We start from the raw sequence: 17,044 nt of genomic DNA, 5'->3' as shown, positions 1-17,044 counted from the left end.
GAGGAAGAAAGAACAAAAGGTGAAGAAGACCTACAATTTGTACCCTTGTACATTTATTTATAAGTGCAATTAAACAATCCAGCATTATAATCTTAATTATTATTTTTAAATTCTTACAATTGGAAGAAGATATGACACATGTTAAGTGGGTACCATTGTGTGCAAGTGCATGCCTTGAAGTTATTATGTACCTCTCTCTTAGCTCTTATGCAACATAGCAGTGGGAAAACCTCATTCAGTTCAAGTTGCCAAGCAATTACCAGGAGACCAACTTGGGTAAGTAGAGGATGCCTCATATGGGCTGTTCATACCATCTCACCCAAGTAATCGCCTGCTAATGTATAAAATTAAAACCCAACATGATCACAGTCAATCTGAATCTGATTAAAGCATTTAAAATTTTCTTTATTCAATCATCATTTTAAATATAACAATGTCTTATCTGATGTCACACATGCTGTTGATCCTTTTGAAAATGAAACATCAAACATTGACCAACAGAGGAAATGTGCAGTAATACTAAGCAAATCACTCTAACCTGCACAAAGTACTAAACTGTGCTGGTACGACTAGCCCAACCCCCATTGTTCTATCATAATTTACATTCAACCTGATCCAAACCCAATACACATAGTTAGGCTCTACACCCAAGTAATATTCTTATTGATTGAGCAAAAGTGTAAATAAGCTTTTCTGCCTTTGCAAGCCCAAAACTGCACCAAATCCTCACTTACTGAGATATGCACTAACCTGCAGCAATTTCAGAAAGGCAACATAGAAACATTCTTTTGGCCACAGTAATTGTATTTATGGCTTTAGGAGGAGAGGAAATTTGAGGGGAATGAAAATCAATTTCAAATATTTTACATGAATTGATTTGAAATATCTTCCATATTAATTTTCAATATTAATTGATCTCCCACTAACTGACAATCCACACTAGAATATATAGGCACGGTAGTGTAGCGGTTAGCGTAACGCTTTACAGTGCCAGCGATCTGGGTTCAATTCCCGTCGCAGTCTGTAAGGAGTTTGTACGTTCTCCCCGTGTCTGCATGGGTTTCCTCCGGGTGCTCCGGTTTCCTCCCACATTCCAAAGATGTACAGGTTAGGAAGTTGTGGGCATGCTATGTTGGCGCCAGAAGCGTGGTGACACTTGCAGGCTGCCCCCAGAGCACTACGCAAAAAATGCATTTCAGTGTGTTTCGATGTACATGTGACTAATAAAGATCTTAAATATAATTACATTGTGATCTACAGTGGTGCCTTAATGCCATCAGAGCTCAAATGAAGGTCATTTCCAAAGTTTTATGTATAAAATAGCAATTCCCCAGAGTTTTTCATTCACCACCTCGACGTTTCAATTGAATAAATAAAACAAAGGAGGCAGTTTGATATTAAATTTGTTGGGTTCTGGGCATCACTAGCAAGTCCAGCATTTATTGCCCATCCCTAAATCCATCTCTCTAGAAGGAGCTGGTAAACCATTTTCTGAATTGCTGCAGTTTTTCTGGCAAAGGTTCTGAACAGGCAGAGTGCCATTGGGAAGGGGATTCTAGGATTTAGACCCAGCCAGGAGGAAGGACCGGTGATATTTTCCAAGTCAGGATGGTGTGTGCAACTTGGGAAGGGAACCTGCAGGTGGTGGTGTCTGCTGTCCTTGTCCTTCTTGGTAGTGGAGGTCCCAGATTTGGGAGGTGCTATTGGGGTAACCTAGGCAAGTTGCTGGGGTGCATTTTGTAGATGATTACCACTGGTGTCACAGTAGCTGCAGTGTATGAGGGAATGGATGTTTAGAGTGGTGGATGGAGTTCCAATAAAGTGGGCTGTCTCGTCCAGGACGGTATCAAGCTTCTAAGGTGTTTCTGGAGCTGCACTCATCGAGGAGCAAGAGTATTCCACAACACTCCTAACTTTGTGCCTCATAGACAGTGGAAATGCTTTGGGGTGTCGGTAAGTGAGTCAATTGCATCTGCTCTGTGCTTGTAGCCACAGTATTGGTTGGATGCTCTCTGGAGATAATAACTTGCCATTTATCAGCCCAGGCCTGAATGTTGTCCAGATCTCACTGCATACAGGCTTGGACTGCTTCATTTACTAAAGATTTGACAATAAAATTGAACATCACATTATCAGTGAAAATCCCAAGTCAATTGTGAAATACATTTTGCAAACTGCACACCAAGCCACACCATTTCACACAATATCTCAACATGGTTTTGTTTACTTACCAGGTCAGCTATGAGAGAGACGTGATGAGCACAAAGTTCAGCACTTCCATACCTGTAAATGAAAAAAATATTACACACCATAGTCTAGGAATCTACCACCAAAAACTATCTCAATTCATTAATTTTTCAACAAACAATTCCATACCCCATGACAGTTAAATGAAACTATCTAACCTAACTATCCTAACTATCTAACCTAACCTATCCTAACTATCTAAGGATTCAAATTTATAGCAGCTTGCCTAGCAGATTTTAAAAAATCTGTTAAAAGCAGTAGATTGAAAAGATTTGTGTAGATTACCAATCTGGTTATAACTTCATTTTCAGTACCTACCGTGCAAGAAAGCACCAAGTATCTGAAGCCAACAGAGCAGTTAACATATGAGGTCCAAGTACAGCATCCAATAAGGAACATTCCTGAAACAAAAACAGAGATTAGTAGTGTACTGCTTGTTTTAAAATAACTTCTAATTAATGGAAACTTATAGCAACCCCAGGATATCCTAGTATGCTTTAAGTCAACAAAGTATTTTAAGTGCAGTCACTCTCATAATTCAGGGAAACGCAACCAATTGGAACACAGAAGGTCCTAAGCAGAGCAGTAAAGATAATGACCAGACAATCTCTTTATTGTGCGAGGTTGGTTGAGACATGAATATTGGTCAGGAAATTTTCACCCTTGCTTCCTTTAAACAGTGCCATGAGATATTTTATGTTCACCCCTGAGGGTGTATGGGGCATCTTTTTCACATCTCATCTTACAAAAAGTACTTCTGTCAGGGAGGGCAGCCTCCTTCTATGGAGGACAATGTCATTCCAGACTATGTGGTTAATTTTGTAGAGCATGAAACTCCGTTTTTCAAGGATAACGGTACTACCTCTGAGTCAAGGTAGACATCCAACTAAACCGAAGGACTGAGGAACTATGGCATAAAGTCACAGCTGCAATTTGTCAATGAATTGATGATGTCAAATGTAAACCTATATTCATACTCCACACCCAGTTCAAGATAAACACAGCTACTGGACAGACACCTATTCACCTGCTCAAATGCAAAATGACATGTGATAAAGCATCTAATTTAAAATAGAGGAATGATGCGGAAAGATGCACCAAGACGACCACGATTTTGGTAAAATAGTGCCAACAGTGTAAAGTTTAAATAGCAATTTGGGTAAGTGACTCAGCACAAAGTGACTTAACAAAAATTGTGACCTTACACTACCATGTGGTGCAGTGAGACAAGAATCTTCAACCAATGATCAAGTGCAACATAGATTGCAGCTATATTTCTAATCATCCACCTTAGGAATAATTAATGGATGGATGGGTTAATGGGACAAATAGAGTGTTATAATGGGACAAAAAAAACAAATATATTACAACAAGTTTATTGAAATATTGGATTTTTCAGCACAATGCAGAACCTCTCAGGACAAATGGAGATTACACTCAATATGACTTTAATAAATATTAAAAACATTCAAAACAACTTTGGAACTGCTAAAGATAAAAATATTTTGAAGTTATTGATGAGAATTTTCAAATTACAATGCTAAAGCAGCCACACAAAATTAAAACAATTAAGTACATTTAAACCAACTGAAAGATCAAGGAATTAAGGGTTATGGGGAACTGGCATAGAAGAGGAGTTGAGGCCAGCATAATCAGCCAACATCATAATGGATGGCAGGGCAGACTTGAGGGGCCTGGTGACCGAGGATAGCACAAGATTGGTTACTAGCCCAAGTGGTAGAGTGAAAGATGTCACTGATAGTTAAATCCTGAACCTACGATGGTTTAAACCACCTGCGAAGAAACAGACAAGTCTGACAAATGCAAAAGCATGCAGGCAGAGGATCTGTCCCAATAACATACAGGTCCTCCCCAGGTTATGAACGCTCAGCTTATGGACAGCCCATACATAAGAACGAGCATTTGGGAGATCAGAGGGATGGATGGTGATGGATTTGCTGGTTGTTGCTGGGTGCGAACAGGGCATTTCCGCATGCCTTCTCTCCCTGCGACCTCACTCCCCCCCCACCAAGCCACAACAATTAGAAGCTAGTTGAGCCGAGCAGAGCTGGAGTGCTGAGCTGGCAGTCACTCTTCCCATGCCTGCTCGCTCCCCCGTCATAGCCATTTCTGCAATCATCTCTCACACACTGTTTTTATTCATTTCCGACTTACAAACAGTTTGGGTTATGAACAGTTCTCAGGAACGGAACCCTGTCGTAACCTGAGTACTGCCTGTACTATTGATTCTTATTTACTAATTCATTTTTCAGGATGTAGGAAAGGCAAGACCAACTTTGTTACCCATTCCAAAGTGCTTTTAAGATGGTGGTGGCAAGTCACCTTCTCAGCAGCAATTATAAAGAATAGCAGTTCAAGATACAACTAAGTGTCTTGCTGGACTATTTGAGTGCATTTAAAATTCTCAAGATTTAGAGTCACATATAGGCCATACCAGATAAGGATGGCAGACTTCTTCTCCTGATGCGATGTTCCTAAAAATCCACCTGGTTCACTAAAATCTACAAGTGTTGCGATCATCATTACTAAACCTTCTTTATATAAAAAAAATTAATTCAGGATTTTTAACAGAAATCAAATTCCACAGCTGCCATTGGGATTTGAATTTATATTCATGCAAATATTAAGCACTGCTCCACTCTCTCTACACTCATGACTGTGGGGCTAAGCACAGCTCTAATGCCATCTATAAAGATATTTATTTATTAGTCACATGTACATTGAAAAACACAGTGAAATGCTTCTTTTTGTTTTACTGAGAATGTGCTGGGGGCAGCCCGCAAGTGTCACCACTCTTCCGGCACCAACATAGCATGCCCACAGCTCCTAACCTGCACGTCTTTGGAATGCTGGAGGAAACAGGAGCACCTGGAGCAAACCCATGCAGACAAGGGGAGAACATACAAACTCCTTACAGACAGTGGCGGAATTGAACCCAGGTTGCTGGTGCTGTAATAGTATTGTACTAACCACTACACTATGGTGCCACTGATGACACCACTGTTGTTGGTAGAATCTTAGATGGTGATGAGGAGGCTTACAGGAGTGAGATAGATCAGTTGGTTGAGTGGTGTCACAACAACAATCTCATACTCAATGTCAGCAAGACCAAAGAACTGACTGTGGACTTCAGGAAGGGGAAGTCGGGAGAGCACACGCCAGTCCTCAGTGGGGGTCAGCGATGGAAAGGGTGAGCAGCTTCAAGTTCCTGGGTGTCAACGTCTCAGAGGATCTATCCTGGGCCCAACACATTGATGCAATCACAAATAAGGCACGCCAGCTGCTCTACTTTGTTAGGAGCTTGAGGAGATTTGATATGTCACCAAAGACTCTTAAAAATTTCTATAGATATACAGTAGAGAGCATTCTGACTGGTTGCATCACAGACTGGTTGCATCACAGCCTGGTATGGAGCCTCCAATGCACATGATTGCAAGAAGCTGCAGAGGGTTATAGACTTAGCCAGCTTCGTCAGAGGACATCTTCGAGAGGTGGTGCCTCAAGAAGGTGACATCTGTCATCCAGGACCATCACCATCCAGGACATGCCCTCTTCTCATTACTACCATCAGGGATGGGGTACAGGAACATGTAGACCCAAGCTCAACGATTCAGGAACAGCTTCTTCTCCACTGCCATCAGATTTCTGAATGATCCATGAACCCATCAACACTACCCCATTATTCCTTCTTTTTTTTTATATACAGTATTTATTTGTATAATTTAGTTTTTTTTTAAAATGTCTTTGTACTGTACTGCTGCAACAAAACAACAAATTTCACATCATATGTCAGTGATAATAAATCTGATTCTGATTCACTAGTGTCCTGTTGTAAAGTTATAATAACATCAATGTCCCAACAACATTTTTAGCAGGGACAAGAAGCAAGAAGAAAATCTATTTCAAAGAGTTAATAAAAATTCTGCAGCTCATTAAACTAAAATTACTCATTCGTCTCAGAAATCAATAAGAATTTATAATAAAAAAAATCTGTGAATACTTAGATACAATTTAAAGAAATACTGATGTGGGTGGCAATTTTAATTATCACTGTTCTCTGATACACTTTGTAAAATATAATACCAGCATCATGAAGTAGCAATATATTAATTAAACATGAACATTCATCTTCATTTGTGGTTTGCAAGCTAATTTCAATGAAACCAATTTTTTGCTGGAGGGACAAAATGCAAGGGAAGAAAGCTCCTCTTCAAAATAGTTCAAAGATTGGAACACTTACTTTAAGTAAAAAAATTAAACTCACCAACTCTGGAAAATAAGAAGAGGGAATGGACGTGATAAAAGAACATAAATGAGTGCATGCATATTCATATAAACTGACACTTTGTTGAGCCTGCCCCTTACTCATTGCGGCCGGCAAATGGACTGGCAAAGAAAGCTCTGCATAACACCGCTGGAAGTTAAGAAACAATGTGTGGAACAAAGGTAACCTGAAATCAAAGGAAAAGATAAAGATTAGGTGCTAATTTTGTCTTCCTCTTGAGAATATTACTAATCCTTAACCTAGTCCCATTACATGTCATATTAGTGTATTGCTGCTGACGACATTATTAATGCTGCTCAGGGTCGTGTAATTCTCATACAATACCTGAAAAGTTCAATACTAAAGCTGCTTCATATTTGGTTATTTGCAGTTCTGGAATTACAGGCTCCTGACACATAAATCTCACATAGGTGGTGGCAATATAATTCAGGGTTTGCTACATTAGTGAAGGTTGGTAGTTTTTTTTTAGAAACAAGATAGAAAATTAGGTCCAAGTTGCTGCTGGCTGTGTGAGATGCATGGATCAGGAGGCAGCACAACTAACAAAAAAATTCCTGGGCACCACCAAAGCAGTTTAAGGGAAACCTATTTATCACATATTTTCCTACCATTCCTGAAAAGAGCCCTGTTAAAATTACATATCAAAGGTAAGCCATATGGAAAGAACATGCTGATCTATATTATGCTCTGAAGAACTGGTTCATCCTGCTGCTTGTGATTTTCTACACCAGTATTTATTTCTGTAGCATAATGAATTAGTAATTACATATCATACAAATGAGTTACAAGAACCTTCAACAATCTCATGCAAAATTCTCAGTGGTAATTCATGTTCAGATCAGATTATTTTAAGATTGGTTATTAAACAAAATCTTTTGTAATATTCTTGCATGTTTTAATCTACCCATTAAAATAAAAATCATTGTTACTAAGAGTCTTAAATGAATACTTCTCATCTGTATTTACCACGGAGAAGGACATGGAAGCTCATGAGTTCAGGGAAGAGAACAGCATAATCCTGAAACATAGGCATTATGAAAGGGATAGTGTTGGCAGTCATGAGTGAATAAAGCTGGACAAGTCCCCAGAGCCTGACTACTGGTGGTAGCATGGCTTTGTGAGCAGGAGATCATGTCTTATGAACTTGAATGAGTTTTTTGATGATGTGACTGAGAAAGTTGATGAGGGCAGGGTGGTAGATGTGGCTTACATGGACTTCAGTAAGGCCTTTGATAAGGTTCCACATGGTAGGCTGCTCTGGAAGGTTAGATCGCATGGAATCCAGGGAGAGCTAGCTAATTAAATATACAATTGGCTTGACTGGAGAAAGCAGAGGGTGATGGTGAAGAGTTGTTTTTCGGACCGGAGGCCCATGACTAGTGGTGTGCCTCACAGGTTGGTGCTGGGGCCATTGCTATTTGTCATCTATATCAATGATTTGGATAAGAATGTACAAAGGCATGGTTAGTAAATCTATTAGTGTTAATAGGTGATATAATGGACAATGAAGTAGTTATCAAAAGTTGCAGGGTGATCTTGATCAGCTGAGAAAGTGGGCCAAGGAATGGCAAATGGTGTTTAATTTGGATAAATTGCACTTTGGAAAGTCAAATCCAGATAGGACTTTCAGAGAACAGCAGGGCCCTGGGGAGTGTTGCAGAACAGAGGGACCTAGAGTACAAATACATGGTTCACTAAAAGTGGAGTCACAAGTAGAAAGGGTGGTGATGAAGGCTTTTGGCATGCTGGCCTTCATAAGTCAGGGCATTGAGTATAAAAGTTGGGAGGTCATGTTGTGATTGTACAGGATGCTGGTGAGGGCACACTTGGAGTATTGTGTTCTGTTTTGGTCGCCCTGCTTTAGGAAGGATGTTATTAAACTGGAAAGAGTGCAGAAAAGATTTACAAGGATGTTGCCAGGACTTGAGGGACTGAGTTATAGGGAGAGGTTGGACAGGCTTGGACTTTATTCCTTGGAGCATAGGAGACAGAAGTGATCTTATAGAGGTGTGTAAAATCATGAGGGCACAGATAGGGTGAATGGACTCGGTCTTTTTCACAGTGTTGGGGAATCAAGAACTAGAGGGAATAAGTTTAAGGGGAGAGGGGAAATTTAATAGGAGCTTGAGGGGCAACTTTTTCTTTTACACAAAGGGTGGTATCTACATCGAATGAGCTGTGAAAGCAAGTGGTTGAGGCGGGTACATTAACTTTTAAGAGACAATTGGACAGTTACATGGATTGGAAAGATTTAGAAGGTTATGGGCCAAACGCTGGCAAATGGGACTAGCCTGGATAGGGCATCTTGGTTGGCATGGACCAGTTGGACCTGTTTCCATACTATATAACTCTGAGATGCATCCCAGGATGTTGTGGAAAGCAAGGGAAGAAATTGCTGGGGCCTTGGCAAAGATTTTTGTACATGGGTGAGGTACCGGAAGACTGGAGGATGGCTAATGTTGTACCTTTAGTTAAGAAGGGCTACGAAGGCAAGTCAGGGAACTACAGAGTGGTGAGCCTTACAACAGAAAAGTTGCTGGAGAGGAGTCTGAGAGATAGGATTTATTTGCATTTGTAAAGGCAAGGACTGAATAGGGATAGCCAGCATGGCTTTGAGAGTGGGAAATCACATCTCACAAACTTGATCAAGTTTTACGTAAAGGTGACAGAGAAGATTGACGAGGGTGGGACGATAGATGTCTACATGGACTTTAGCAAGGCCTTTGACAAGGTCCTGTATAATAGGCTGGTCCACAAGATTACAACACGAGATCCAGGGTGTGTTAGCAAATTGGAGACAAAATTGGCTTGGTAGGAGTCAGAATATGGTAGTGTAGGATTGCTGTTCAGATTGGAGGCCTATGACCAGTGGTGTGCTGCAGGGGTCAGTCCCCCATTGTTTGCCATAAATATTAAAGATTTGGATGAGAATGCAGGTGGCATCATTAGTAGGTTTGCGGATGACATCTAAATTGGTGGTAAAGTGGACAATAAGGAAAGTTGTCTGGAGTTATAATGGGATATTGATCAATTGGGAAAGAGGGCAAGGGAATAGCAAATGAAATTTAACTTAGACAAGTGCAGTGATGCATTTTGGGAAGTTAAGCCAGGACAGGACATACATAATGAATGGCAGGGCCCTTGGGAGCGTTGCTGAAAAGAGAAACCGAGGGGTACAAATATACAGTTCCCTGAAAGTGGCGACACAGGCACTGACACATTTGCCTTCATCTGATGGGGCACTCAGTACAAGAGATAGGACGTCATGATATAGTTGTATAAAATGTTAGTTAGACCACACTTGGAGTATTGCATGCGGTTCTAGTCACCACGCAATAGGAAGGATGTGATTAACAAAATATTCACAAGGATATTGCTGGGACTGGAGGGTTTATGTTAGAAGGAGGGATTGAATCAGCTGGGACTGTTTTCCCTGAAGCAAAGGAAGCTGAGGGGTGATTTTATAGAGATATACAAAATCATGAGGGGCATAGATAGGGCAGATGGTCACAGTCTTTTTCTCAACCCCTAGGGTAGGGGACTCTAAAACTAGAGGACATAACTTTAAGGAGAGAGGGGAAAGATTTAAATAGGATCTGAGGGACAATTTTTTTTCCCCCCACACAGAGGCAGGTGGTGTTTGGACAGGTACACGGATAGGAAAGGGTTGGAGGGATATTGGCCAAAGGAAGACAAATGGGACTAGCTTAGATCGGCATCTTGGTCTGCATAGAGGAGTTATGCCAAAGGGCCCATTTCCCTGCTGTATAACCTTATGACTAAGTAAATGCTCAGCAATATAATTCCATTTAGCACTGTTAATGACATGCAAGTAGCCTTCCTTTAGTGGAGGTCACCAACTAATCAATGGCCAGTCAAATTTAAAGTTAATAGGCTTTCCATTCAGCAGCATGGCTTCAATTCAGGATCCAATCTTAAATGTTAGCAAGCAGAGCGGATGTTGAGTGAAGATCAGCAGATATGATAGCCAGCACTTTGTATAATAATTCAATATCACCTGCATAACACATTCATCCACTGTGTGACTGAAGTGTGTTCGGTCCACTAATGACATTACACAGCATCCAATATGTTAGAACATAGAACATAGAATAGTACAGCACAGAACAGGCCCTTCGGCACACAATGTTGTACCAACATAGCTAATCCCTCCTACCTACAGAATACCCATATCCCTCCATTTTCCTCGCATTCATGTGCCCATCCAAGACCCTCTTAAAAGCCCCCAATGAATTTGCCTCCACCACCCTATCAGGCAACACATTCCAGGCATCCACCACTCAGTAAAAAACATACCCCTCACGTCTCTTCTGAATCTACCCCCTCTCACGTTAAATACATACCCTCTGGCATTGGATCACTCAATAATGGGAAAAAAATATTGCTTGTTCACCATATCTATGCCCCTCATAAGTTTATACACTTCCAACAGATCACCCCTCAGCCTCCAACACTCCAGAGAAAAGAGCCCAAGTTTGTCCAGCCTCTCCTGATAGCACATGCCCTCTAATCCAGGCAGCATCCTGGTAAACCTCATCTGCACCCTCTCTAAAGCCTCAACATCCTTCCTATAGTGAAGTGACCAGAATTGCACACAATGCTCTAAATGCAGCCTAACCAGAGTTCTACAGAGATGAATCATAACTTCTTGACTCCTATACTCAATATCTTGATTAATGAAAGCAAGCATTCCATAAGCCTTCTTAACCACCCTATCTACCTGTGTAGCCACTTTTAGTGAGCCGTGAATTTGCACCCCAAGGTCTCTGCTCTTCAACACTGTTAAGGGTCTTGCCCTTAAGAGTGTACTGCCTCTTGACATTAGTCCTACCAAGGTGCAACACCTCACATTTATCCAGGTTAAACTCCATCTGCCATTTCTCTGCCCACGTCTGCAACTGATCTATATTATGCTGTATCTGTTGCCAGTCATCTACACTATTCACAACTCCATCAATCTTGGTATCGTCTGCAAACTTACTAACCACCCATCAACATACTCATCCAGGTCATTTATGTACGTCACAAACAGCAGAGGTCCCAGTACAGATCCCTGCAGAACACCACTACTCACAGGCCTCCGGCCCAAGTAAGTCCCTTCAACCACCACCCTCTGTCTTCTACAGGCAAGCCAGTTCTGGATCCACACAGGCAATTTTCCACTGACGCTATGCATCCGAACTTTCTTGGTTAACCTATTACGTGGGACCTCGTCAAATGCCTTACTAAAGTCCATATAAATGACACCCACAGCTCTGCCTTCATCAATCGCTCTCGTCATCTTGTCAAAAAACTCAACCAGGTTATAGAATTATACAAAATTATGAGGGGTATAGACAGGGTGAATGCATGCAGGCTTCTTTCCCCCTCAGGTTGGGTGGGACTAGAACTAGAGGTCATAGGTTTAGCAGAAAAGGTGAAATATTTAAGGGGAATCCGAGGGGGAAACTACTTCACTCAGAGAGTGATGAGAGTGTGGAATGAGCTGCCAGCGGAAGTGGTGGATGTGGGTTCAATTGTAACATTTAAGAAGTTTGGACAGGTGCATGGATGAGAGAAGTATGGACAGCTATGGTCCAGGTGCAGGTAAATGGGACTAGGCAGAAGATCAGGTCGGCATGGACTAGATAGGCCATAGTGCTCTATGACTCTGAGCTAAATGAGTAGGCATCATGACAGATGGAGTACAATTAGGAAAAATGTGAGGTTATCCACTTTAGTAGACAAAAAAGAACAATTGCTGAATAAATTTTCCAAAGGTGCGAGAAATCTGAAGAATTGCTGCTCAAAGGGATCTGGATGTCCTTGTACACAAGTCACAAAAAACTAATGTGCAGCAGGCAGTTAGGAAAGCAAATGCTACATTGGTCTTTCTTGATAGAGGATTTAAGTAAAAGATTCTTACATTAATTATATAGGACCTTCGGAGGCCACTTCTGGAGTACTATATACAATTTGGTCTCCTTACATGAAATAGGAAAAACTTGCCATGGAGAGAATGCAGTGAAAGTCACCAAACTGCTAAATCATACGTGGAGACATAGCATAATCTGGGTCACTGTTCTCAAGTTTAGAACAATAAGAGGTAACCTCACTGCAACATACAATACTTTGAGAGGGAGGATGTTTCCCTGAATAAGGAGTTTAGGATCAGATGTCAGTCTCAAGAGATATTTAGGACCCAAATGAAGCGATTTCTTCACCCAAAGGGTGGTGAATATTTGGAATTCCCTACCACAGGTGACTCTGTCACTGATTCTATTCAAAACTGAGACCAATAGACTTTTCGATATTAGAGATATCAAGGGATAAAGGAATAGGGCAGGAAATTGGTATTGAGCCAATCAACTTGTTAAATAGTGACAAGGCCCAAAGGGTAAAATAGCACATCCCTATTTCTTACATTCTTATGTTATTTCCTTCTTTTAAGATTAAGATCTTAAGATATCTTTATTGGTCACATGTACATTGAAACACACAGTGAAATGCATCTATTTGCGCAGAGTGCTCTGGGGGCAGCCCACAATTGCCGCCACGTCCCCAGCGCCAACACAGCATGCCCACAATTTCCCAACCCGCACGTCCCCAGAATGTGGGAGGAAACCGTGTTCAATGCATCTATTAATAAAGCATTTTACAAAGGTATGCAAGTACTATTTGTGATTGCCTGCATTTCCTGGTGCAACTAAGCTGCCAAGTTTATTTGTTTTATATTATTTGTCCAGTAGTAGACTCACCTTGGCTTTTCCTCTGAAAACTGGCTACCGGAACACCAGAGGTTTTGAACCTCCTCAGACTGCGAAGGAAGCTTGTCCATGATGTTAATCAATAGTAAACATTGTGGAAAGGCCAGCTCGGAACAGAAATCTTAACATGAAATAAAACATATATTTAGCAAAATTTCATCAACAAAATAATAAGTGGCTGAAGCAAATACAACAGGCTGTAGCACAAACTTCTGCAGTTTTCCCAGCACTCAGGCTAAACCTGTGCCAGCTTAATGTAGTGAAGTTGCAGCAGACCCACTGATCTCAAAGGCAAGAAACACTGCAGACAGAAGGATAATTTCCATTTTATTTGATATAACTGAATTGATTTAAATGTAATTAATCATTTTTCATTATGTTCTACCTTTTAATGTTTTAATTTTTGAAATATTTTAAATGGTATTTTTTTAAAATAATTTGACATTCAGATAACAGTTACTCTCAATGATAACGTTAATAACTGGTATGCCTGTGGGTAGGGCCTCATCTGCTGGTCAGGCAATCCAGAGATGCTAAGCCTGTTAGTTATGCTCAGAGGCTTTGTGCTATGCTTTGAGCCATGCGAATCAGCTGGAGGCAGATTCCTTACAGAAGACTGAGCCCAGAGGCCTACACCAAGGTCAAAAGAAAGTACATATTGTACTCAAAATGTTATGAGAAAACAGTGACAACAAAGTACAATGATTTCAATTTATTGGGTTATTCATAGATTAAATACAGCAGACATTATTAAATGGCACAAGTATTAGAATCCACTGTCACTGCACAACTGTCGAGACTTTCACTGCCTGCTTCTCATTTGTACAAAAGGTACCTTCAACACAATGGAATCAGAAACCCAAAGACCTTATTTCTACTCGACTGCAACTTCCAAAATCATTTCCAAAAAAGTGTCAGAAGAAAATGAACTATTAATTTTCTAGTTAAGCATCAGTTATAATTAATAGCTAAGGACTTCAGGATTACTCAAATTTGAATGTTTCTTATCATTTATTATGCACATTTTTGAAATCATAGAGCTTGAAAGCATCTTATTTATATAAAGATATCAATGGGCTAGGTTCAAGACCAATTGTTCTGAAATAGTACAAATCAGCCGTATAGCTATAGTCAGACAGATGTCTCGGAAATTACATTTCCCCTGACCTCCACTGATAGGAGAAGATAGTTGGTAGGTTTCATTGACATTTTCATCGGCAGCTCCTGTTATGTAGCTGTGATTGAGGCTTTCCTTCATTGAAGGGAAAACTGTTAAGCAAATCATACACATTACGACAGGCCAAGTTTAACTGAAAACTGTAAGATGTTGATTCAACTCAGTATTCAACCTAACCCGGGCTAGTTGTTAAAGGAGATTAAATCCATGTTAGACCAAAACTCTTTGGACTCACCCAGATTATCTAGTAACACTATCTCCACAAAGGGCCTGTAGGACATCAACTGCGAGACAAGAGCATCCAGTGCAACTGGAACAATGCAAGCAATCTGCTCATAAGATCCATCTGGCAAAACTGGTGCATATAAACTAGGAGGAAATTTACTGCAGAAAAAGTTTAAGAAGTTAAATTATTCCAATACAAACTAAAGTTACCACATTTTAAATTTATATTTTCACCTTCCTTTCATTAAAATATTTATTTTCTTGCATTCTTACTGCTCCAGTCCCCAAACAAGTGTTGGAAAAACTGTTCCCAGCTTATTTCAGTTCAACAAAACTACTACTGGAAAGTGCACAAAAGATACCCGGTATGTCTCGCCCACCCAAAAGAAAAAATTCAGTGTTTTCTCTCAAATGCCTAGACCAGAACAGCAAGTTAATTGAAAGGGAATCATTAGAATGAAAGAATATCAGAATTCCTAAACATTCATTGCAAGTTACACAATACAAGATATTGCAACTTTAAGTATGAACAAAGAGCCTGATAATTGTATGCTAAGAGAGAACATGTGAAGATTCAGCTCCAATTCCCTCCATGACCAGGTAGCCTTCTTACATTCAATAAACTTGTGCCTGTACTGCCACTTCAACAGTTAAAGGAATAGAAAAAGCAAAGGTCAAATTTAAGGGGAAAGTATACAGTCAATGGCATGACCCTTAATGGCACTGATGTACAGGAGGGTCTTGGGGTCTAAGTCCATACCTCCTTGAAAGTGGCCACGCAAGTAGTTTGTGGTAAAGAAGGCATATGGCATGCTTGCCTTCATTGCTAGGGGCACAGAGTACATGAGTCAGAAGGTCATGTTGCAGTTGTATAAAACTTTGGTTTGGCCACACTTGGAGTATAGCATGCAGTTCTGGTTGCCCCATGGCAGGAAGGATGTGGAGGCTTTGGAGATGGTTCAGAAGAAGTTTACCAGGATGTTGCCTGGATTAGAGGGTATTAACTGTAAGGAGAAGTTGGACAAACTTGGACTGTTTTCTCTGGAGCATCAGAGGCTGAGGGGAGACTTTATAGTAGTTTATAAAATTATGAGAGGCTTAGACAGCCAGAATCTTTATCCCAAGGTAGAAATGTAGAAGACAAAAGGGCATTGCTTTAAGGTGAGAGGGGGAAAAAGTTTAAAAGGGATGCGTGGAGCAAATTTTTTGTTTTACACAGAGAGTGCTAGGTGCCTGGAATGCACTGCCAGGGGTGATAGTGGAAGCAGATACGATAGTGGCATTCAAGAGGCTTTTAGATAGGCACATAAATCTGCAGGGACTAGAGGGATATGTATAATGTGGTAGCAGAAGGGTTTAATTTAATTTTGCATCATGCTCAGCACAGACATCATAGACCCAAGGGCCTGTTCCTGTGCTGTAATGTTCTATGTTTTTCTATGTTCTAAAGGAGAAAGTAAATTAAAACAACCTATTCCATTCCAGATTCAAACAAATCATTCTCAGAAGACATGTATATTAGCTAACTAACATAAATACACAATTTATAATTATTATAAATTTAGATTAAATGAACTTCAAACTCAGATTTGCTGCGGCTCAATATGCAGCCTTACCAGTACATCTGCAGATAAAGGTGGTGCAATAAGCGACAAGATGTTGAGAGGAAATCATTGAATTCCTAAAATTGAGAATAAAACAGAAATCAGAATTTAAGATTTAAGCCATATTCATAATATAAATGAAAATACAAATTAGAGTTGATTTAACAGAATAGACCATCTGCATTTTACTTTAACCATCATGCAAACAACTTGATTGTTTGCTGTGAAGATGAAGATTGATCAAGACTGTTAAATACAAATATGATTTTTAATTTGTGGTTTTCTTTGATAGATATTGGTACATTTGAACATAATTTCAGAAAATACAAAGACATCACTTTCTAAATTATCATAAATGACTTGTCATTAAAGGTAGGTGCTGAGGCTACGTAGGACTGAGCTACACTGAATGTAACAGAAATATTTTTTGTTCCTGACAAGAAGATAGTGAATGGAGACAACTAGATCTTCAGCAATAATGCCCTGCATCTTCCACATGTGATCCCACCAACAGGTTTATGGGGAGGAGTGAGGGAGAGTGAAGGGTGTGGAATGAATAAGTCCTACCAACGAAACCTTTGAAATAAACATGAGAGACGGTTAAGTCATGCCCTTAGCAAAGGCACCTTCAACAACTTGGGATGTTTCTAAAAACTTGAATACTAATGAATGTCTGAAACTTTGAAGTAACAATGGTGCAATAGGTTCACAAAATTTT

At 40.2% G+C, this 17,044-nt stretch overlaps 1 protein-coding gene across 1 annotated transcript in view; it reads right to left on the bottom strand.

Annotated features, from left to right (window-relative positions):
- Nucleotides 1–17,044, bottom strand: part of firrm (FIGNL1 interacting regulator of recombination and mitosis) — a 46,575-nt gene that overhangs the window by 17,095 nt on the left and 12,436 nt on the right. Inside the window, exons 10-15 of the mRNA XM_052011180.1 lie at nucleotides 16,339–16,403; nucleotides 14,733–14,881; nucleotides 13,312–13,441; nucleotides 6,533–6,719; nucleotides 2,566–2,648; nucleotides 2,232–2,283 (exon numbers count right to left, since the gene is read on the bottom strand). Of these exons, the coding sequence (XP_051867140.1) occupies nucleotides 2,232–2,283; nucleotides 2,566–2,648; nucleotides 6,533–6,719; nucleotides 13,312–13,441; nucleotides 14,733–14,881; nucleotides 16,339–16,403 (666 nt within the window). The remainder of the gene's footprint in view (nucleotides 1–2,231; nucleotides 2,284–2,565; nucleotides 2,649–6,532; nucleotides 6,720–13,311; nucleotides 13,442–14,732; nucleotides 14,882–16,338; nucleotides 16,404–17,044) is intronic.

This window comes from Pristis pectinata, chromosome 3, assembly GCF_009764475.1.
Source record: "Pristis pectinata isolate sPriPec2 chromosome 3, sPriPec2.1.pri, whole genome shotgun sequence".
Classification (NCBI taxonomy): domain Eukaryota; kingdom Metazoa; phylum Chordata; class Chondrichthyes; order Rhinopristiformes; family Pristidae; genus Pristis; species Pristis pectinata.
Note: the sequence above shows the minus strand (reverse complement) of the source record. Positions and strands in the feature narration are given on the sequence as shown.